Source organism: Nerophis ophidion, linkage group LG03 (assembly GCF_033978795.1).
Source record: "Nerophis ophidion isolate RoL-2023_Sa linkage group LG03, RoL_Noph_v1.0, whole genome shotgun sequence".
Taxonomy (NCBI): domain Eukaryota; kingdom Metazoa; phylum Chordata; class Actinopteri; order Syngnathiformes; family Syngnathidae; genus Nerophis; species Nerophis ophidion.
Window position 1 is genome coordinate 49,270,430 of NC_084613.1, and position 22,284 is coordinate 49,292,713.

The following is a 22,284-nucleotide window of genomic DNA, read 5'->3' on the forward strand; positions in this document are numbered from 1 at the left end:
GCCACCAGTTGACTAGCCCGAGTGATGAAAAAGAGAGGACCTCAGATTGAACTTTGAGAAACACCACTTGTATAACTAAAGACGTTGAACAAATGACTGAATGCATCTGAAGTAAACACGCTATAACAACACCTTGGTTAAATACATCACATTACAAAAAAAATGTTACTGCCAAAAAGCAGAGGACTAAAATGGGTAGCTTTAAAAACACCTTAATTATGTAAATCAGTAATTTGGACCTTAATGTTCTATGTTTGTGAGCAAGGTTAAAATGTCAATGCAAGGATCTGCCAATGTGTTGGTGGTCCAAGTTCCTCTGTACAACAAGAGCATGTTTGTGTTTTTAGGAATTTGCTGCAAAAATGTTTGTCTTCCAAGTTTTGTTCTAAATTATGGGGCCGGTATGGTGTCATTCCTGAGCCAAATTTAGCCCCGGGGCCGCCAGTTGAATAGTTCTGCTTTCAATGCTCCACTTTCCAGGCTGCAATTTTCCCTCTATAGCAAAGCTGTAGACAGAAACTTGAGGTTTCACTTTGCATTCACGTTTTTAGTGGTGTACAGGACAGCTTCTCTATGGGTTCAACATGCTAACGAGGGTACTAACATCTTTTTCCTCCTCTCTCCAATTACATTTCCCCTTTCTTTCTTCTTCCATTTCTGCTTTCATCCCCTCCATATTCCTCTTTTCTACGCCGCCATGTGCTCCCAGTGTGACCAAGACCAGTGCATTCAGAGCACTAAATTCGTTTTGCAGGCCGCTGCCACTCCTCTCCTCCATCACCAGGTGAATGAACCAGTCATCTTGACGACCCCCCCAGAAAACGGAGGCTCCGTCCCGAGCCGCACCTCACTCGGGCTGGGGGGTCCCTGCACATCGCTGCCGCTCGGGCAGCCTACCCCGCCGACCTCCACACCCAGCCTCAGTTGCAAGGAGTCCGGCGACATGCTGCCCATTCACTCCCACGGCCACACACACAACCACAGTTGGCCCCTCCAGGACCAGGTGTCGCACCACCTCTATCTTACCCCAGAGGACTTGCCCTCCCCCCCAGGTATGCTTCCCTGCAGCAGCCCCCTGGGCCACAGCCACACTGTGCAGGCCGGCTTCTACGACCCAGCTAGCCAGGACTCGCTGCACGAGGATTCTGTCAGAGGACTGGTTAAGCTCAGCTCTGTCTGACAGCAGTTGCACGCTCCCCAAAATGTGCCACAATGTGATAAGCGAGCAAGTGTTTCAGGTTTTCACCAACATGGTGGCGGAAATGGACCTGAACAGAAAGAACGCAGCAATTGTCTCGGCTGTGCTGACACACTTCTCTCTCTTCTGGACTTCGAGGGAAATCTCCATTCTGCACAATGTTTGTTTCAAAGGAAAAAATATATTTGAACTATTTTGACACGTTTTGGGTGAAAAGCTGAATTTCTGTCAGCTTTCAGTTTTTTTTCCCCAAGCATACAGACTTACACCTATTTGCCTGTTGCTGATTGGACAGTGTTTTTCTGCCTTTTTTCCATGTACACTCTCAGCAGTGCAATGGTGGATGTCATCATATTGCATATCATCCTGCTTTATGTTGGGGGAAATGAGTTGTACCAAATTATATTTCCTGTGGATATAAATAAATCACCTACTTTTTATCAAATCTCAGCTTTTATATAGAGCCTTGTGGTCTACCAGCCAGTATATTATAGTTGAGGACGTTTATCCTCAATGCCATTACCTTTTGCCATGTGCATACATTTTATTCAGCTAGAAAACCAACCAGCTTCGAGTGTTTTGGGCAGTATGTAGCTCTGGTCTGACACCTTGTGGCGACATTTCGCCATTGCAGTACACAGCAATACAAAAACTCATGACCTTGCACAGTTTTATTTAAGTAGATGGAAGACAAAAAAATATTTACATATTTTCATTAAATTAAAACAGGACTCCTTTAGATTTATCAATGCACTGTTGCAGAAATACTAGTGACTGGAAAAGTATTGCTTCTCTTCCCAAAAGTATGTAAATGTCAGGTCAAAGTTCTTACAGCCAACAACCTTCATGTAGGGTTTGTTGAAAAATACTGATCCAAGCTGTACTTCATGAAAATCTGACCCTGAATGTTAATTTTTTACATTGCATTAGCTCACACTAAAAACTTGCCTGAAAAAATGTAGGTCAAACTCCAATGGGTGCTTTTTAACTTCAGGTTCCACTGTTTCTTAACACACTTTGTGGCTTCGGAGTGTAGTAGCTGGTTGGTTAGCAAAGCTACAAAACGCTCCATCGACGCTTTACACATTTGATTAACATTGAGACTGAGCGAAATAAATGTGATGCGGCAAAGTGTAGGCTCATGCTGCAATATTCTAAAGCAACATTTCTTCTCACTGGTCCACAAAGGCTTAAAATATGAGAATTGGAACCCCAAAACATCAGTTTATTCACCACAATTTGACATCCATGAGCTCCAAGTCTCCCATGATCTCCAGCTGGTCGATGCTGCTCAGGTCCTGCACCCGATGTCTGAACTCAAACAAGTGCGAGCCGTTCACTGCCAGCTTGAACTGATGTGCCTGGCAGAGGAGGAGAATCTGACCGACAACAAACGAACACAATCCTTGACTGAACACCTTAGACTTAGGCGAGGATTAAACGGGTCAAGTTTACCTCAAAGTAATCTCCAGAGGAAAAGGGAAAGAAGACCAACTCCCGCTCCTCCTGACCCCAGGATTCATTCAGGTACGAGTTCCTGACGATCGTGCTGGACTTCATGCGAGGATTCAGGTGGAGCGCGATGTTCTCTGTCCTGCTGTTGCGCAGGTTGACTGTAAAACTGGAAGACAGTTTCAGCTTCTCCTGGCTCAAGTCAAATGTGATGAGTGGTTTACCTGTGAGGATACATGCTGATCTGTCCTTTGATGGTGATGTGCTGCCCAGGGCTCAGACCTTTTAGTATGCTGCCTTTGTAGGGGACACTCTGAGGACAGTATTCACAACATTCTGGATTACCTTGCACTATGTGGAATAAATGATCATCGAAACAAAACGTTTGTTGCATGCATCATTGCAGAGCTTGAAGCACCATTGAGCCTATTTTTACGAGCATTTATTGCAAGTAGGGTGTCCAAAGTTTTATTGGCCCTCAGCATAGTCTAACTCTAAAATGAACAATTATTCAAAGGCCTACTGAAACCCACTACTACCCACCACGCAGTCTGATAGTTTATATATCAATGATGAAATATTAACATTGCAACACATGCCAATACGGCCTTTTTAGTTTACTAAATTACAATTTTAAATTTCCCGCAAGGTGTCGCGTTGAAAACGTTGTGGAATGATGACACGTGCGTTTGACGTCTTGGGTTGTAGCGGACATTATTTTCCAGCCCGATCCAAGCTATAAGTAGTCTGCTTTAATCGCATAATTACACAGTATTCTGGACATCTGTGTTGCTGAATCTTTTGCAATTTCCATCCATCCATCCATCATCTTCCGCTTATCCGAGGTCGGGTCGCGGGGGCAACAGCCTAAGCAGGGAAACCCAGACTTCCCTCTCCCCAGCCACTTCGTCTAGCTCTTCCCGGGGGATCCCGAGGCGTTCCCAGGCCAGCCGGGAGACATAGTCTACCCAACGTGTCCTGGGTCTTCCCCGTGGCCTCCTACCGGTTGGACGTGCCCTAAACACCTCCCTAGGGAGGCGTTCGGGTGGCATCCTGACCAGATGCCCGAACCACCTCATCTGGCTCCTCTCGATGTGGAGGAGCAGCGGCTTTACTTTGAGTTCCTCCCGGATGGCAGAGCTTCTCACCCTATCTCTAAGGGAGAGCCCCGCCACACGGCGGAGGAAACTCATTTCGGCCGCTTGTACCCGTGATCTTATCCTTTCGGTCATGACCCAAAGCTCATGACCATAGGTGAGGATGGGAACGTAGATCGACCGGTAAATTGAGAGCTTTGCCTTCCGGCTCAGCTCCTTCTTCACCACAACGGATCGGTACAACGTCCGCATTACTGAAGACGCCGCACCGATCCGCCTGTCGATCTCACGATCCACTCTTCCCTCACTCGTGAACAAGACTCCTAGGTACTTGAACTCCTCCACTTGGGGCAGGGTCTCCTCCCCAACCCGGAGATGGCACTCCACCCTTTTCCGGGCGGGAACCATGGACTCGGACTTGGAGGTGCTGATTCTCATTCCGGTCGCTTCACACTTGGCTGCGAACCGATCCAGCGAGAGCTGAAGATCCCGGTCAGATGAAGCCATCAGGACCACATCATCTGCAAAAAGCAGAGACCTAATCCTGCGGTTACCAAACCGGAAACCCTCAACGCCTTGACTGCGCCTAGAAATTCTGTCCATAAAAGTTATGAACAGAATCGGTGACAAAGGACAGCCTTGGCGGAGTCCAACCCTCACTGGAAATGTGTTCGACTTACTGCCGGCAATGCGAGCCAAGCTCTGGCACTGATCGTACAGGGAACGGACCGCCACAATAAGACAGTCCGATACCCCATACTCTCTGAGCACTCCCCACAGGAGTTCCCGAGGGACACGGTCGAATGCCTTCTCCAAGTCCACAAAGCACATATAGACTGGTTGGGCAAACTCCCATGCACCCTCAAGAACCCTGCCGAGAGTATAGAGCTGGTCCACAGTTCCGCGACCAGGACGAAAACCACACTGTTCCTCCTGAATCCGAGGTTCGACTATCCGACGTAGCCTCCTCTCCAGTACACCTGAATAAACCTTACCGGGAAGGCTGAGGAGTGTGATCCCACGATAGTTGGAACACACCCTCCGGTCCCCCTTCTTAAAGAGAGGAACCACCACCCCGGTCTGCCAATCCAGAGGTACCGCCCCCGATGTCCACGCGATGCTGCAAAGTCTTGTCAACCAAGACAGCCCCACAGCATCCAGAGCCTTAAGGAACTCCGGGCGGGTCTCATCCACCCCTGGGGCCTTGCCACCGAGGAGCTTTTTAACTACCTCAGCGACCTCAGCCCCAGAAATAGGAGAGTCCACCACAGATTCCCCAGGCACTGCTTCCTCATAGGAAGACGTGTTGGTGGGATTGAAGAGGTCTTCGAAGTATTCCTTCCACCTATCCACAACATCCGCAGTCGAGGTCAGCAGAACACCATCCGCACCATACACGGTGTTGATAGTGCACTGCTTCCCCTTCCTGAGGCGGCGGACGGTGGTCCAGAATCGCTTCGAAGCCGTCCGGAAGTCGTTTTCCATGGCTTCCCCGAACTCTTCCCATGTCCGAGTTTTTGCCTCCGCGACCGCTGAAGCTGCACACCGCTTGGCCTGTCGGTACCTGTCCACTGCCTCCGGAGTCCTATGAGCCAAAAGGACCCGATAGGACTCCTTCTTCAGCTTGACGGCATCCCTCACCGCTGGTGTCCACCAAGGGGTTTTAGGATTGCCGCCCCGACAGGCACCAACTACCTTGCGGCTACAGCTCCGATCTGCCGCCTCGACAATAGAGGTGCGGAACATGGTCCACTCGGACTCAATGTCCAGCACCTCCCTCGTGACATGTTCAAAGTTCTTCCGGAGGTGGGAATTGAAACTTTGTCTGACAGGAGACTCTGCCAGACGTTCCCAGCAGACCCTCACAATGCGTTTGGGCCTCCCAGGTCTGTCCGGCATCCTCCCCCACCATCGCAGCCAACTCACCACCAGGTGGTGATCGGTAGAAAGCTCCGCCCCTCTCTTCACCCGAGTGTCCAAAACATGAGGCCGCAAATCCGATGACACAACTACAAAGTCGATCATGGAACTGCGGCCTAGGGTGTCCTGGTGCCAAGTGCACATATGGACACCCTTATGTTTGAACATGGTGTTTGTTATCGACAAACTGTGACGAGCACAAAAGTCCAATAACAAAACACCACTCGGGTTCAGATCCGGGCGGCCATTCTTCCCAATCACGCCTCTCCAGGTTTCACTGTCGTTGCCAACGTGAGCGTTGAAGTCTCCCAGTAGGACAAGGGAATCACCCGGGGGAGCACTTTCCAGTACTCCCTCGAGTGTTCCCAAAAAGGGTGGGTACTCTGAACTGCTGTTTGGTGCATAAGCACAAACAACAGTCAGGACCCGTCCCCCCACCCGAAGGCGGAGGGAGGCTACCCTTTCGTCCACCGGGTTGAACTCCAACGTACAGGCTTTGAGCCGGGGGGAAACAAGAATTGCCACCCCAGCCCGTCGCCTCTCACTGCCGGCAACGCCAGAGTGGAAGAGGTAATAAGTCGGCTTTTACCGGAGACATCAACGGAGCTTGTGTCCTGCTGCAGCTGCGTGACTTCCCTCAGAGACACTGGCGGTCAACACACCCGTGGCCACACCCCTCCAACTTTCAGGTACTATATAATCTCACTAAAACACCAGCAACACAATAGGCAGATAAGTAATTTTCCAGAATTATCCTAGTAAATGTGTCTAATAACATCTAAATCGCTCCCACTGCAATCGCCTTTTTTTTCCTTTTTTTTTTCTAGTGCTTCACTCTTAACTTTCTTCATCCACAAATCTTTCATCCTCACTCAAATTAATGGGGAAATCATCGCTTTCTCGGTCTGAATCGCTCTTGCTGCTGGTGGCTATGATTGTAAACAATGTGAGGATGTGAGGAGCCCTACAACCAGTGACGTCACGCGCACATCGTCTACTACTTCCGGTACAGGCAAGGCTTTTTCATTAGCGACCAAAAGTTGCCAACTTTATTGTCGATGTTCTCAACTAAATCTTTTCAGCAAAAATATGGCAATATCGTGAAATGATCAAGTATGACACATGGAATGGACCTGCTATCCCCGTTTAAATAAGAAAATCTCATTTCAGTAGGCCTTTAAGGGGTAATTTGTAACCTACACAGTTAAAAAGTGTTAAACCCAAAAATATAACAAGAACACCATCAGTATGTTATCATTAGTTGATTAACATAACATATATTGTACTGTATATTGTACTAGTGTCCATATTTTTCCCAATTACTAATTATATTAAATACTAATTTCTCATCGGCTCGTGCAAAAAAATGCAACTAACAAGTTGCAGTCTTGTTATGATAGAATATACATTCAATGATGGCTGTTAGCAGCGGCACGGCAGTACATTTTGCCACATTGTTTTTACTAGCTAAAAACCGTAAACAAAGCTAATTTGTGTGCGTTACGTAATTACATGCTAAAAGTCAAAGGATGGCGGGGTATAATCTGGAAAGATTGCAAACAGCCTCTTTAATCCAACATATTATAAAATAGAGGCCATAAACAAAAAAAATTATAATTTCAAATCCAAATGGCAATTTTTTGTTATTCTGGTTCTAAATCGATTCATAATTTGAGAATTTATCTTTTTTTTGGGTTAATAATACATTTTTGGATCAAATACATTAAAAAGCTATTATAATAAAAATAATAATTATTATTGATACTTTTGCTTTTATAATTTTTGTTTTACCTTTTTGTAAGTATTGTATTTAGTAATAGGAAAGAAAATATGCACACCAAATAACGTTACAACAATCGTGTTGGGTCGAGAATCGATTCAGAATCAAAACGTGAGTTCTCAAAGGTTCCCACCTCCATTAAATATTACACAAATTTGGGTCGTCACCTGTAACACAAAGCTAGAACGTGGATGTTTTGTTGAACTAGCTTAGCATACGGTAAACACATACGCAGAATAGCTAAAAAGGGAACTGCACTTTTTCGGATTTTTTCTTATTGTACACAATCCTTGTTAGAGACAGGAACACAAATGTTTTGGGGGTTTTTTGGATTCAAATTTGTAATACTTGGCCCGTTGTAAGTGGCTAGCAACGCAGTTAATGAGAGCAACCTATGCAGCCTCTTAAGTCGTTTTAAAAATACTTTCAAAAACAGCCAAAAATACTTCATTTACATTGTGTAACCTGTATAATAACTAAGCTGTAGCAACATTGTTATTGTAAGAGTGAACACTGAGGAACTCTTTTTCTAGCGTAAGAAAACATCACCTGGCTCACAGCGACACTCATGGTGCTACGGCAAGAGGTAAGCTACTGTTTCTGCATCTGCAGCTAAGAGTTTGTAATACACAACACAATGCATTAGGACACCAATCTGTACGGACTGAAAACATGAACACATACTACAGTATTTGTAAAGTATTATCCCACATTTCAGGTTTTCTTTGTACACAGCGAGCTCAACAGTGTAATGAGTTGTACTAAGTTAATAACAAGCATGATGTGCTGCATATGTCATGATCAATATTATGGTGACTTACTCGCTGGACAGTTGACTGTTTGGTCAAGCTGGCCCGAGATGTTTCCAGTTGATTTTTGATAGGTGAAAAAATGTTTCCACCACTACAGGGTTTGTTAGCGCAAACAGTTTGTCTGGCTTTGTGATGCAGTTTCTTTGAGCAGTGTCCTCCTTGCCAAATACTTTCCATCAATAATAACATTGTGTGCCTCTCAGTGACGCAGAGGCACTCCATTTCTGTCGACATGTTGGCAAGCTCAACATTTTAGTCACAACGATCCTGCCTCTCTATCGGCTGACGACGCTTGCCTGCTCCGGCCTTTCCCCCTCACTTTGTGCTCCCTCAGCTTCTACAAACCCCGTTTCCATATGAGTTGGGAAATTGTGTTAGATGTAAATATAAACAAAATACAATGATTTGCAAATGATTGTCAACCCATATTCAGTTGAATATGCAACAAAGACAACATTTTTGATGTTCAAACTGATAAACTTTTTTTTTTTGCAAATAATCATTAACTTTAGAATTTGATGCCAGCAACACGTGACAAAGAAGTTAGGAAAGGTGGCAATAAATACTGATAAAGTTGAGGAATGCTCATCAAACACTTATTTGGAACATCCCACAGGTGTGCAGGCTGATTGGGGACAGGTGGGTGCCATGATTGGGTATAAAAGCAGCTTCCATGAAATGCTAAGTAATTTACAATCAAGGATGGGTGAGGGTCACCAATTTGTAAGCAAATTGTCGAACAGTTTTAGAACAACATTTCTCAACAAGCTATTGCAAGGAATTTAGGGATTTTACCATCTACAGTCCGTAAAATCATCAAAAGGTTCAGAGAATCTGGAAAAATCACTGCACGTAAGCGATGATATTACGGACCTTTGATCCCTCAGGCGGTACTGCATCAAAAACCGACATCAGTGTGTAAAGGATATCACCACACAGGCTCCGTAACACTTCCTAAAACCACTGTCAGTAACTACAGTTGGTCGCTACATCTGTAAGTGCAAGTTAAAACTCTACTATGCAAAGCAAACCCCATTTATCAACAACACCCAGAAATGCCGCCGGCTTCGCTGGGCCCGAGATCATCTTAGATTGACTGATGCAAAGTGGAAAAGTGTTCTGTGGTCTGACGAGTCCACATTTCAAATTATATTTGGAAACTGGACGTGGTGTCCTCCGTAACAAAGAGAAAAAAAATCATCCGGATTGTTATAGGCGCAAAGTTCAAAAGCCAGAATATGTGATGGTATGGGGGTGTATTAATGCCCAAGGCATGGGTAACTTACACATCTGTGAAGGCACCATTAATGATGAATGGTACATACAGGTTTTGGAGCAACATATGTTGTCATCCAAGCAACGTTATCATGGAAGCCTCTGTTTATTTCAGCAAGACAATGCCATGCCACGTGTTACAACAGCGTGGCTTCGTAGTAAAAGAGTGCGGGTACTTTCCTGGCCCGCCTGCAGTCCAGACCTGTCTCCCATCGAAAATGTGTGGCGCATTATGAAGCCTAAAATACGACAGCGGAGACCCCTGACTGTTGAATGACTGAAGAGGAATGGGAAAGAATTCCACTTTCAAAGCTTCAACAATTAGTTTCCTGAGTTCCCAGATGTTTATTGAGCGTTGTTAAAAGAAAAGGTGATGTAACACAGTGGTGAACATGCCCTTTCCCAACTACTTTGTCACGTGTTGCAGCCATGAAATTCTAAGTTAATTATTAAATTGCAAAAAAAAATGAAGTTTATGTGTTTGAACATCAAATATCTTGTCTTTGTAGCATATTCAACTGAATATGGGTTGAAAAGGATTTGCAAATTATTGTATTCTGTTTATATTTACATCCAACACAATTTCCCAACTAATATGGAAAACGGGTTTGTATAACGAGAAGTTCATCCTACTCATATTCCGCTCCAAAAAGGTAAGGTCTACCATGATTAGCAAACACAGGCTTATGTTGTCTGAAGTAGAGAGTATGAGCATGGGGCGGCATAGCTCGGTTGGTAGAGCGGCCGTGCCAGCAACTTGAGGGTTGCAGGTTAGATTCCCGCTTTTGCCATCCTAGTCACTGCTGTTGTGTCCTTGGGCAAGACACTTTACCCACCTGCTCCCAGTGCCACCCACACTGGTTTAAATGTAACTTAGATATTGGGTTTCACTATGTAAAGCGCTTTGAGTCGCTAGAGAAAAGCGCTATATAAATATACTTTAGTAGAGTGGGTTTCTATGAGAAGCAGAAAGTGTGTTGCTACGGACTCTGAAATAAATGAGCCCAGGAAATAATTTGCATAAAATGACCAACATATGGTAAGTATTGTCTTATCTATGGGCTTCACGGTGGCAGAGGGATTAGTGTGTCTGCCTCACAATACGAAGGTCCTGCAGTCCTGGGTTCAATCCCAGGCTCGGGATCTTTCTGTGTGGAGTTTGCATGTCCTCCCCATGAATGCGTGGGTTCCCTCCAGGTACTCCAGCTTCCTCCCACTTCCAAAGACATGCATCTGGGGATAGGTTGATTGGCAACACTAAATTGGCCCTAGAGTGTGAATGTTGTCTGTCTATCTGTGTTGGCCCTGCGATGAGGTGGCGACTTGTCCATGGTGTACCCCGCCTTCCGCCCTATTGTAGCTGAGATAGGCACCAGCACCCCTCGCGACCCCAAAAAGGGAATAAGCGGTAGGATGGATGGATGTCTTATCTTTGTCCACGGGATGTTATATGAAACAACAATTTAGCTGTTTGGCAGCAATATGTTTGAAGGAGAAAAGGTGAGGCCTTTAATCCCAGGAACACCACTCCTACCGTCAAGCATGGTAGTGGTAGTATTATGCTCTCGGCCTGTTTTGCTGCCAAAGGAACTGGTGCTTTAAATGGGACAATGAAAAATAAGGATTACCTCCAAATTCTTCAGGACAACCTAAAATCATCAGCCCGGAGCTCAGTTGGGTGTTCCAACAGGACAATGACCCCAAACACATGTCAAAAGTGGTAGAGGAGTGGCTAAATCAGGCTAGGATTAAGGTTTTAGAATGACCTTCCCAAAGTCCTGACTTAAACGTGTGGACAATGCTGAAGAAACTAGTCCATGTCAGAAAACCAACAAATTTAGCTGACCTGCACCAATTTTGTCAAAAGGAGTGGTCAAAAATTTCGACTAAAAGCTTGTAAAAGGCTACCAAAAGCGCCTTATTGCAGTGAAACCTGCCAAGGGACATGTAAGCAAATATTAACATTGCTGTATGTATACTTTTGACCCAGCAGATTTGGTAAAATTTTCAGTCGACCCATAATAAATTCATAAAAGAACCAAACTTCATGAATGTTTTTTGTGACCAACAAGTATGTGCTCCAATCCCTCTATCACAAAAAATAAGAGTTGTAGAAATTATTGGCGACTCAAGACATATATATATATATATATATATATATATATATATATATATATACATACAAACAGGGTGTACCGCTATATACAACGTCAGTGTTTCCCACAGGTCAGGCATCTATTTGTGGTGGTGTGGTCGGGCGGCTAGGGGTGAGGGGGTGGGGGCAGCAAAGATGACCAAGAAGAACGCGGAGTTGGAATATAATTACAACACTTTATGTACATATTTATATACATATTTATACAATATTTACATATTTATATAATATGTAACTACACGCTCCGTTCACAGACAGAGTCCCATTACATTTATGAGCAGTCGAGCGAGTCAAAAGCCGAATTTGTTTTTTTTTTGTTTTTTTTATTTTATTTGTTGCGGCCGTAATTCTTTCGTGGCAGGCCGCAACAAATAAATGACCGTGTGGGAAACCCTGAACGCTAGTGGAGGTTTTTGAAATGTTTAAGAGTGCTTAAGGTAACAGAGCCACGTCTTATGACTGGGTTTTTTTTGTATGTTCAAAATACAAAAAAAAAATACATTTGTGTTCATCTCTCTCACAATGATTGCGATTGATAGGCAAAATAAAAAATAAAAGTGTTGTTCCCTTTTAACAAGCACAAGATTCAACAAGAATGACACAGAAAGGAACTCACCAGGTCACCAGACTCCGAGTATATTGCCTGTGAGACACAGAGAGCAGCTTTGGTAAATGCAGACCCAAAATGAAGGACTTGAAGGGTTTACCGAGTTTGGGATGTAGCCTATAGCTTGCACTTGGACTTTCCCAGACATGGAAAGTGTGTTTATTCTCTTTAGTGGGACTCTGTGCTTGTATTCCAACAGGTGAGCGCCATTTACTGCTACCTGTAGGAAATGAGTACAGAAGTGAGTACAGACACATTCTGCTTGACCTCCGACTTGTACAATTATTTGTTGTATGGTCTGTATCTGTCCGTAATAAACCATCAAAAGGTATTGTGAGGCAGATGCACTAACCCCTCTTCCACAACATAGATGTATAGACTAAATACGTGATAGTTGTCGCTGCCTGCTAAGTGATCAAATAAATAAATGTACCTACTTAGCGAACAAAAGAAAAAAACAAGTATGGAATTATATTGGTTTGCATGTAAAATGTCTGACACAAGCAGTGTTGAAGCATATTTACTTGTGCAAAGCTGTCCTCCAATAAGCACACAACTTTGGTCTTTTCTTGTATTTTAGCAAAGTAATTTACAAAAGGGGAACATAAACATGGTAGGTTATGCCACTAGGAACTAGCAGCTACGCAACAGCATAGCTGCACACAATAGCACACAAGCTAGACATACGTAATGAGTGTCCTTATTTGGACAATAATGCAGTTAAAAACGCCAAAAATAACCAAATACTTATATTTGCATATTACTTACACTTATTCCATGGAGATTTTGTACATGTGTTAGTGTATTGGTTTCCCCATTGTAGAATAAATAAAAAGTATATCCTATCAAACCTGTCCGCATCACTCAACTTACTACAAAACCCAAAAACAAAGAACTTGCTATATTGTGTAATTCATAAATAAAAACAGAATACAATGATTTGCAAATCCTTTTCAACCTATATTCAATTGAATGGACTGCAAAGACAAGATATTTAACGTTCGAACTGGTAAACTGTGTTATCTTTTGCAAAATATTAGCTCATTTGGAATTTGATGCCTGCAACATGTTTCAAAAAAGCTGGGACAAGTGGCAAAAAAGACTGACAAAGTTGAGGAAGGATCATCAAACACTTATTTGGAACATCCCACAGGTGAACAGGTTAATTGGGAACAGGTGAGTGCCATGATTGGGTATAAAATCAGCTTCCATGGAATGCTCAGTCATTCACACACCAGGATGGAGCGAGTGTAACAACTTTGTGAACAAATGCATGAGCAAATTGTTGAACAGTTTAAGAACAACATTTCTCAACAAGCTATTGCAAGGAATTTAGGAATTTCACCATCTACATTCTGTAATATCATCCAAAGGTTCAGAAAATCTGGAGAAATCACTGCACGCAAGCGGCAATGCCCGTGACCTGCAATCCCTCAGACGGTACTGCTTCTAAAACAGAAATCGGTGTGTAAAGAATATCACCACATAGGCTCAGGAACACTTCAGAAAACCACTGTCAGTAAATACAGTTTGTTGCTACAATGTAAAGCAAAAGCCATTTATCAACAACCCCCAGAAACGCCGCCAGCTTCCCTGCGCCCAGGCTCATCTAAAATGGACTGATGCAAAGGGGAAATGTTCTGTGGTCCGACGAGTCCACATTTGAAATTGTTTTTGGAAACTGTGGATGCCGTGTTCTCCGGACCAAAAAAGAATAGAACTATCCAGACAGTTATAGGCGCAAAGTTCAAAAGACAGCATCTGTAATGGTATGGGTGTGTATTAGTGCCCAAGGCATGGGTAATTTACACATCTGTGAAGGCACCATTAATGCTGAAAGGTACATACAGGTTTTGGAGCAACATATGTTGCCATCCAAGCAACGTTATCATGGACGCCCCTGCTTATTTCAGCAAGACAATGCCAAGCCACATTCTGCACGTTACAACAGCGTGGTTTCATAATAAAAGACTGCGGGGACTCGACTGGCCTGCCTGTAGTCCAGACCTGTCTCCCATTGAAAATGTGTGGCGCATTATGAAGCGTAAGATACCACAACGGAGACATGTGGAACAACTTAAGCTGTACATCAAAGAAGAATGGGAAATAATTCCACCTGAAAAGTTAAAAAAAAATGGTATCCTCAGTTCCCAAATGTTTACTGAGTGTTGTTAACAGGAAAGGCCATGTAACACAGTGGTAAAAATGCCCCTGTGCCAACTTTTTTGCAATGTGTTGGTGTCATTAAATTCCAAAAAATAAGTTTCTCAGTTCCAACATTAAATATCTTGTCATTGCAGTCTATTTAATTCAATATACCGTATTTCCTTGAAATGCCACTGGGCTAATAGTATGCGCCTGCCTTAAATTACTGCCGGGTCAAACTCGCTTCGCAAAATAATTAGCGCATGCTTAGTATTACCGCTTGGTCAAACTCGTGACGTCACGAGTGACACTTCCCCTGTCATCATTTTCAAAATGGAGGAGGCTGATTTCAATACCGGTAATTTGAAATCGCATTGTCCAGGGTGTACCCCGCCTTCCGCCCAATTGTAGCTGAGATAGGCGCCAGCGCCCGCCGCGACCCCAAAAGGGAATAAGCGGTAGAAAATGGATGGATGGATAAAGGGAAGAAGATTAAGAGCTATTCAGTAGGATTTAAGGTCAAAGCTAACATCACACTCAAATTTGTACTGTATGCCTTTGGTAAGTGCCGGAGGGAGAAGAGGTTTTAAAATAATTAGCGCATGCTTACTTTTACCGCATGCCTTTGGTAAGCGCAGGAGTGAGAACAGGTTTTGAATGAATTAGCGCCCCGGCGGCAATTCAAGGAAATACGGTAAGTTGAAAAGGATTTGCAAATCATTGTATTCTGTTTTTATTTACAAATTACACAACGTGCCAACTTCACTGGTTTTGGGTTTTGTACGTTCTAAGCCAAACTTAATGAATTATTGTGACCACAAAGTGTCGCCAAAAGCAAATACCACTCCACTTCAATTTATAGACAACATAAATCCATTCTGGGCAGTTAATAATACACCTAGTTTTTCTTTCCTACCACTGTTTTCTGTTGGACTAATTTCACTTGATCAAGCTTTTTCTAAGATTCCACACAACAAAATATTTAAATTATGTAAGATTCCGGCAACTAAAACCTTATCGCATCAAAATCGGTATCAGCCAATACTCAAGGATCCAACATTTGTATTGTATCGGAAGTGAAAACTTATATCGGGACACCCTAAAGTTCTCACAATCATTAATGGCATGACCGCAAGGCTAACTGGTTGTCATCTATCATTGTTATTTGCACTTATTAAAATAACTTTTTTGTTTATAATTAGGATATTTGTGTCTGCAATGAGATAGCGACTTGTCCAGGGTGTACTCCCCCTTCCGCCCGAATGCAGCCTGAGATAGGCTCCAGCACCCCCCGCGACCCCAAAAGGGACAAACGATAAGAAATGGATGGATGGATATTTGTGTTCCAAATTTGTAATCGCTGTGTTTGGCTCGCAGCCCATTGGCACATTTTCACTGCAAGGCAAAAGGTTTGGACACCCCAGGTTTAGACTTTTGTTGAAGTGTCCAAAGCATTTATTATTTTCTTGTTTCACAATGTTACTTTACATTCAAGTTAGCTTAGCGTCGTGGCTAGCATAGCTTGTCCTCTACTCCATGTGTGTTTCCACAACTTCCGCATTTTAGAACTGCATTCTGAGCCTTTGTCCATTGGTTCAGAATCTTTCATGTTTCAATCACGACACTTTCAAAAATAACATTTTTCCCACCTCTAAAACATTGGCATAGCTATGTGAGCTACAGTGCGAACACATTTTGACAGCAACAGCATGCTAGGATGGCCTAATCACTGAAGCAAAAAAAAATAAAACGTAAAGCTTCCATGTCTGTAACTGACTGATGGACAGTTGGCAGAGCTACACACTTTATTTTAAGATGTCCAACAAGAAGTAATGTTGTTTTTGTTTTTTATATGTGAACATTTTGGATTTTTTTCTCAGACTCCTGGGACACATATCACTGTATAACATCAAGAAAAAGATTATTTTGCATAATAGGGAACCTTCCACTCCCCACGTAATGTTTTAAGTGTAATTGAAGCAATATTAACAGTAGGGCTACTTAAAAAAATCAATTCATATCCAAATCACGTTTTTTAATCTGATTTTAAAACAATTTATAATTTACATTAATGTCTTGCATTTTTTTGTTTTTTAAGAATAACATTTTGGATTAAGAACATCAAACAACTATCATTGATTGCTTTTATACATGTTTTATTTTCCTTTGTTTAGTTTTGTACTTAATAAATATTGTATTTGTATGCCTTTTCAATTCTGTGTAAATTTCTATCCTAAATATTGTAAAGCTGGAATCAGGTTGGAGGGTTTTTTTGGATTAACATTTTGTGATTTTTGTAAATCCAATTATAAAAAATAAATGTTTTAGCCCAAAGCTGTGCGAATAAATCATACATCAGCAGACAAGAGGAGCTTTTGTAACCTGTAATCTGTTTTGAAAAGGATTTATCATAACTTGCATACCAAATACCAAACAATATATTACGAGAAATGTGTCGAATCGAGGATTGATCCTAAATCAAATCGAATTGTGAAGTGCCCAAAGATTATTGCCTCTAATTAAGAGTCATGCAAATGTACATATAAGTTACCCCTGTTAGTAAACTTTAAACACACTTAGATTTTAACATTCTTAAATGTCTCACAAAACATTCAGCCTCAATTTAAAAAAAACAAGAGATGACAATGACACAGGACAGTATGATGTATATTCTTTTTGTAAGCTTTTCTTCTCTTAACACCCCCTTAGTACTGCTCCTTGGTGTAATTTCAAGTTTATCACTGTATCCCAAAACAAACCATCTGACCTTGAAGGCATCCTTGTGCACCAGGATGATGGTCTCGAAAGAGGCGCCACACTTGTAGGGCAGCCGCGGCATCGTTTCCTCTTGACCCCACCTCTCCTGCAACAGGGAGTTGCATCGCACGCAGGGTGAGCCCTTGAAGCAAGGGCTATAGTGCAGGGCCACGTCGGAGCGTGGCTTGGTGCTGCCGCCACAGGACAAGTCAATCTGAAACCTCATAAGAGCATGTGCACCAAGGATGAATTACACCGCTACAGAAAGCAGGAGCTATTGCCCTCCAGATCGAGTGCAAAAATCTTCCACAGAGACTATGTGAAATTGCAGAGGGGTTGTCAAATTTTTGGTTGATTTACACCACTAAAAACGTTTATATATATATATATATATATACTGTGATGAGGTAGCGACTTGTCCAGGGTGTATGCCGCCTTCCGCCCCATTGTAGCTGAGATAGACACCAGCGGCCCCCTCGACTACAAAGGGAATAAGCGTGAGAAAATGGATGGGATATATATATATATACATATACATATATATATATATATATATATATATATGTATATGTATATATATATATATATATATATATATATATGTATATATATATATGTATATATATATATGTATATATATATGTATATATATATATACATATATATATACACATAAATATATATATTTCTAGCTCACTCTTCAGATTGCACCGTCTTGTGGGCGGTCTTATTTATGTGCCTCCACTTTGATAGTGTCTTTTCCCCGCCATCTTTGTTGTTAATTTTTAGCGCTCCATAGGGAATCTACTGACAAATTTAAGTCAGAGCTATTACTAATAACTACTAATTTGTATTAGAAATGGCAACAGCGGAGGATGCATGTGCAACTGCTAGTCAGTAAAAGGATAGAGAAAAATAAGGTGCTTGTGACTATTTTGGACTACGATGGCGGACACTCACAAAGCACTTTGGGTGAATCTCTACCATATATGATGTTACCAATGGCAAAAATGTCCCCGTTTGGCGGGAGCATGAATGAAGGCACAATTGATTTATAAATATAGCCACCAGGCCTCCACGGTTTGATTTTAAATTTTCAAGACTTATGCAGTTCCCAAATACACCCGAGCAGGTAATGATGGGTAAGAAAAATTGGCTTTGCATAAGGGCTCCTTTAAATCCACATTAACGTTGATCTAATACATTGAATTGCAGATTATAAAAAACAGCGGAATGGTTGCCCAACTCACTGCAAAACCATCAATTTTTCCATTTTCTACTGCTTGTCTCACATGAATAGTTATATAACTATGTTCCTGTTAGCATTCAAAATAGCCAGTTATTAGTACTCTAATTTCCGGCTAAAAATGAGGACGCTAGTTGTCAGCTAGCAATTAGTGCAGCCTTTGCCAACTAGGGATTAGTGTGTTAGTTATCAGATAGCGATGGATGCACTAGTTGTCAACAGCCAATTAACGCGCCAGTCAGCAATTATTGATTGATTGATTGAGACTTTTATTAGTAGATTGCACAATACAGTACATATTCCGTACAATTGACCACTAATGGTAACACCCAAATAAGTTTTTCAACTTGTTTACTCAATTCATGGTACAAATATAAACTATCAGCATAATACAGTAATCACACAAGTTAATCATCATAGTATATACATTGGAGTATTTACATTATTTACAATCCGGGGGGTGGGATGTGGGGTGGGGCTTAGGTTTGGTTGATATCAGCACTCAAGTCATGAACAATTATATCATCTGAGAAATGCACATTGAAAAAGTGAAGGTCTGACTTTATAGGATATGTACAGCGAGCAGTGAACATAGTGAGCTCAGAAAGCAAAAGAACAAGTATATACATTTGATTACCGGTAATTACAATCCGGGGAGGTGGGATGTGGTGGGGGGAGGGTGTTAGGCTAGGGTTGTAGTTGCCTGGAGATGTTCTTTTAGTGCGGTTTTGAAGGAATATCGAGATGCACTTTCTTTTACACCTGTTGGGAGTGCGTACCATGTTGATGTGGCATAGAAGGAGAATGAGTTAAGACCTTTGTTAGATCGGAACTAGGGTTGGGCGATATATCGATATACTCGATATATCGCGGGTTTGTCTCTGTGCGATATAGAGAATGACTATATCGTGATATTCGAGTATACGTTCTCATGCAGTGGCTTTTAGCTACGGGCATTACACTACAGGCTCTCCTCACTCTTTGTTGTCTCTCCTTCTCACAGCAAGCGCACCTTCTTATACACGTCACTACTGACACGTCATACGTCACATACGTATATGCCCTCGCGGAGCAGAGAGATAGCGGCATGGGTAACGTTAGCTGTGGTACTAACGGTAATACGAGAGAAAGAAGGTGCTAATCTGGTAACAAATGAAGGAAGAATTAATTCTCAAGAAAAACAACTGGGGGTCCATCGTCTGGCTGTGATTTGGTTTCAAGTGGGAATATGTCCAACAGACAACCGTAATTTGTCAAGTGTGGTGCTAAAGCGTTGCTACCAAAAGTAGCATTACTGCGAATATGTAGCATCATTTGAATGGTCACCTGCTAGAGAATGAAGTGTAGTTACTCCGCATGTCAGCGTATCCATACAGTGCCATAAGCCCACAAAATCATGCACAAAAGTGCACTTTATTTGTTTTAAACTATTGTAGTGGCGTTCTGTACAAAAAGTGCACTTTAATTTAGTGTTGTTTTGATACGTCATCTTAGTGACATCTTGCACAAAAGGGCACTAATAGCTTGTTTTAAAATGTCTCTGACAATCTTGCACTTTCTGTTTTGGAAATGACATGAGTGTTTATGCCACTGCTTAGTAACTGTTTAATAAATACAGTTTTGGTCAATTGACTTAGTTGTGATTTCCCTCTCTGCATGACAGTTTAAAGGCCTACTGAAACCCACTACTACCCACCACGCAGTCTGATAGTTTATATATCAAGGATGAAATATTAACATTGCAACACATGCCAATACGGCCTTTTTAGTTTACTAAATTACAGTTTTAAATTTCCCGAGAGTTTCGCCTTCGAAACGTTGTGTAATGATGACGTGTACGCAAGACGTCACGGGTTTTAGGAAGTATGAGCGCTGCGCACACACACAGCTAAATGTCGTCTGCTTTAACGGCATAATTATATAGTTTTTTGGACATCTGTGTTGCTGAATCTTTTTCAATTTTTTCAAATAATATTGGAGAAGTCACAGTAGAAAGATGGAGTTGGGAAGCTTTAGCTTTTAGCCACACAAACACAAGGTGATTCCTTGTTTAAAATTCCTGGAGGTGAAACTTTCCTATGGATCAGAGCGCGGTCAAGAGAACATGGATCCCGACCACATGTCAACCAGCAGGTTTCGGTTAGAAAATTGTGGTTAAAAAGTCAGTTCTTACCGGAGAAAAGCTGAGCTTGTGCCGTCCATAGCTCCCGTCGACTTCCCTGAGACATTGGCTTCAAGACACCCGTGGAGACACCCTTCCGATTATCAGGTAATGTTAAACTCACTAAAACACTAGCAACACAATAGAAAGATAAGGGATTTCCCAGAATTAACCTGGTAAATGTGTCTAAAAACATCGGAATCCGTCCCAATGCAATCGGGTTGGTTTTTTTTTAAACTTTTTTTTTTTTTTTTCTAGTCCGTCGCTATCAATATCGTCAAACACAAATCTTTCATCCTCGCTCAAATTAATGGGGAAATTGTCGTTTTCTCGGTCCGAATAGCACTTTTTGTTGGAGGCTCCCATTAAAAACAATGTGAATATGTGAGGAGCCATCAAACATGTGATGTCATCGTCTGCGACTTACGGTAGAGGCAGGGCTTTTGTAGTAGCACCGAAAGTTGCGAACTTTATCGTGGATGTTCTCTACTAAATCCTCTCAGCAAAAATATGGCAATATCGCGAAATGATCAAGTATGACACATAGAATGGACCTGCTATCCCTGTTTGAATAAAAAAATCTCATTTCAGTAGGCCTTTAAAATGTTTTAATGTAGACACATAGAATCATCATAGTGCTGTGATTATACGTATCAAGTGTTCATACAAGGCTACGGCAAAATATCGAGATATATATCATGTATCGCGATATGTCCAAAAAATATCGACATATTTTTAAAAAGCCATACTGCCCAGCCTTAATCGGAACCCTAGCTAGTGATTAGTGCGCTAGTTGCTATTAAAAGTTATAAATGACGGCTCTATACTGTATTACTTAAGTATTTTAGTACACTATTGCGCAATAAAAAAGCAACTTTAGTACCAATTTAGTTAAAAACACATTCACAATTTTAGTGTCTGGGATCAGTCTGGGGGTCCCTGGACTGGAGATGTTGAAGACCCTGTTCCGGTGCATATTTAGGCAGATATCATTTCAATGTCTTCATTAGTCGTCTGTCATAGCTCACCTGTCAGCATCTGGCTGCACGGTGCCCTGGATGATGATGATCTCTCCAGGGTGTAGGCCTCCAGGTATAGACCCTGTGTATGGAATCACCTGAGGTGGAGAGGTTAGACCGTTTCAATATGAAATACGACGAAATATCTACAAGTTCATCTCTGCAGGATGACGGTACAAGACTAGCTGTAATCATGAGACCAACGCGGGCAATAACGTAACAACAATACAGTATCTCACCGGTTTCAGGACACTATACTTCGCATTTGCCACCGACATCGAGCTTCCTGTGTCAGTCTACAATCTACAGCTTAACAGCAAAACACGACGTGTTATGTTTTGGTGCTATTTGTGACCCTTTTTTTAAATCATCCAATGTGAAACAGGGACTATGACAACAAAGTGCCAATGGTCGCCATCCGAGCCGAGGAAACCACGCATGCGCAAAGCGGACATGTGACCGTGTTCCTTTTAAAAATGCGGTTCTATCGAAGTTCAACTAGGATTAGATATAAATATGCCCATTTGTGTATTTCCATCAAGGATGGTGCTTGAAGGGGGTATACTAATAACAGCGAACAAGGAGTTCTAATATAACCAGTAATTACATGAATTATTATTCTCAACCTTTTTTGGGAACATGGGCTTTTGCGCCCTCTTG

General features: G+C 42.2%; 2 protein-coding genes across 7 annotated transcripts in view; one reads left to right on the plus strand and one right to left on the minus strand.

Annotated features, from left to right (window-relative positions):
* zdhhc14 (zinc finger DHHC-type palmitoyltransferase 14) overlaps positions 1-1,643 on the plus strand; it is a 136,488-nt gene extending 134,845 nt beyond the window's left edge. For 3 of the 5 annotated variants that reach the window (XM_061895471.1, XM_061895470.1, XM_061895472.1), the window contains exon 10: positions 710-1,643. In XM_061895471.1, the coding sequence (XP_061751455.1) occupies positions 710-1,180 (471 nt within the window). In that variant the 3' untranslated portion in view covers positions 1,181-1,643. The remainder of the gene's footprint in view (positions 1-709) is intronic. The other 2 variants (XM_061895473.1, XM_061895474.1) reach the window with 2 other exon arrangements.
* Positions 1,644-1,854: 211 nt separating this feature from the next.
* Positions 1,855-22,074, minus strand: LOC133549737 (galectin-8-like). Of its 2 annotated transcripts, none has more exons than XM_061895476.1 (8): positions 21,864-22,074; positions 21,634-21,722; positions 17,209-17,419; positions 12,397-12,516; positions 12,306-12,332; positions 2,875-2,963; positions 2,654-2,792; positions 1,855-2,577 (listed from the first exon to the last, which is right to left on the minus strand). In XM_061895476.1, exons 1-8 carry the CDS (start codon positions 21,900-21,902, stop codon positions 2,428-2,430), a joined length of 864 nt encoding a protein of 287 aa, XP_061751460.1. In that variant the 5' UTR covers positions 21,903-22,074; the 3' UTR covers positions 1,855-2,427. The 2 variants fall into 2 exon arrangements, with proteins under 2 accessions (XP_061751460.1, XP_061751459.1); XM_061895475.1 differs by having other exon boundaries at positions 2,654-2,819.
* Between the last annotated feature and the right edge of the window lie 210 nt (positions 22,075-22,284).

What these genes read in the sequence shown, in the direction of transcription:
- LOC133549737 (XM_061895475.1), bottom strand. Translation starts at nt 21,902, where the DNA reads ATGTCGGTGGCAAATGCGAAGTATAGTGTCCTGAAACCG. An exon ending in TAGGCTACATCCCAAACTCG is followed by an intron (nt 12,333 to 12,396) that starts GTAAACCCTTCA and finishes TGTGTCTCACAG; the next exon opens with GCAATATACTCGGAGTCTGG. An exon ending in CCTCTGGAGATTACTTTGAG is followed by an intron (nt 2,578 to 2,653) that starts GTAAACTTGACC and finishes GTTGTCGGTCAG; the next exon opens with ATTCTCCTCCTCTGCCAGGC.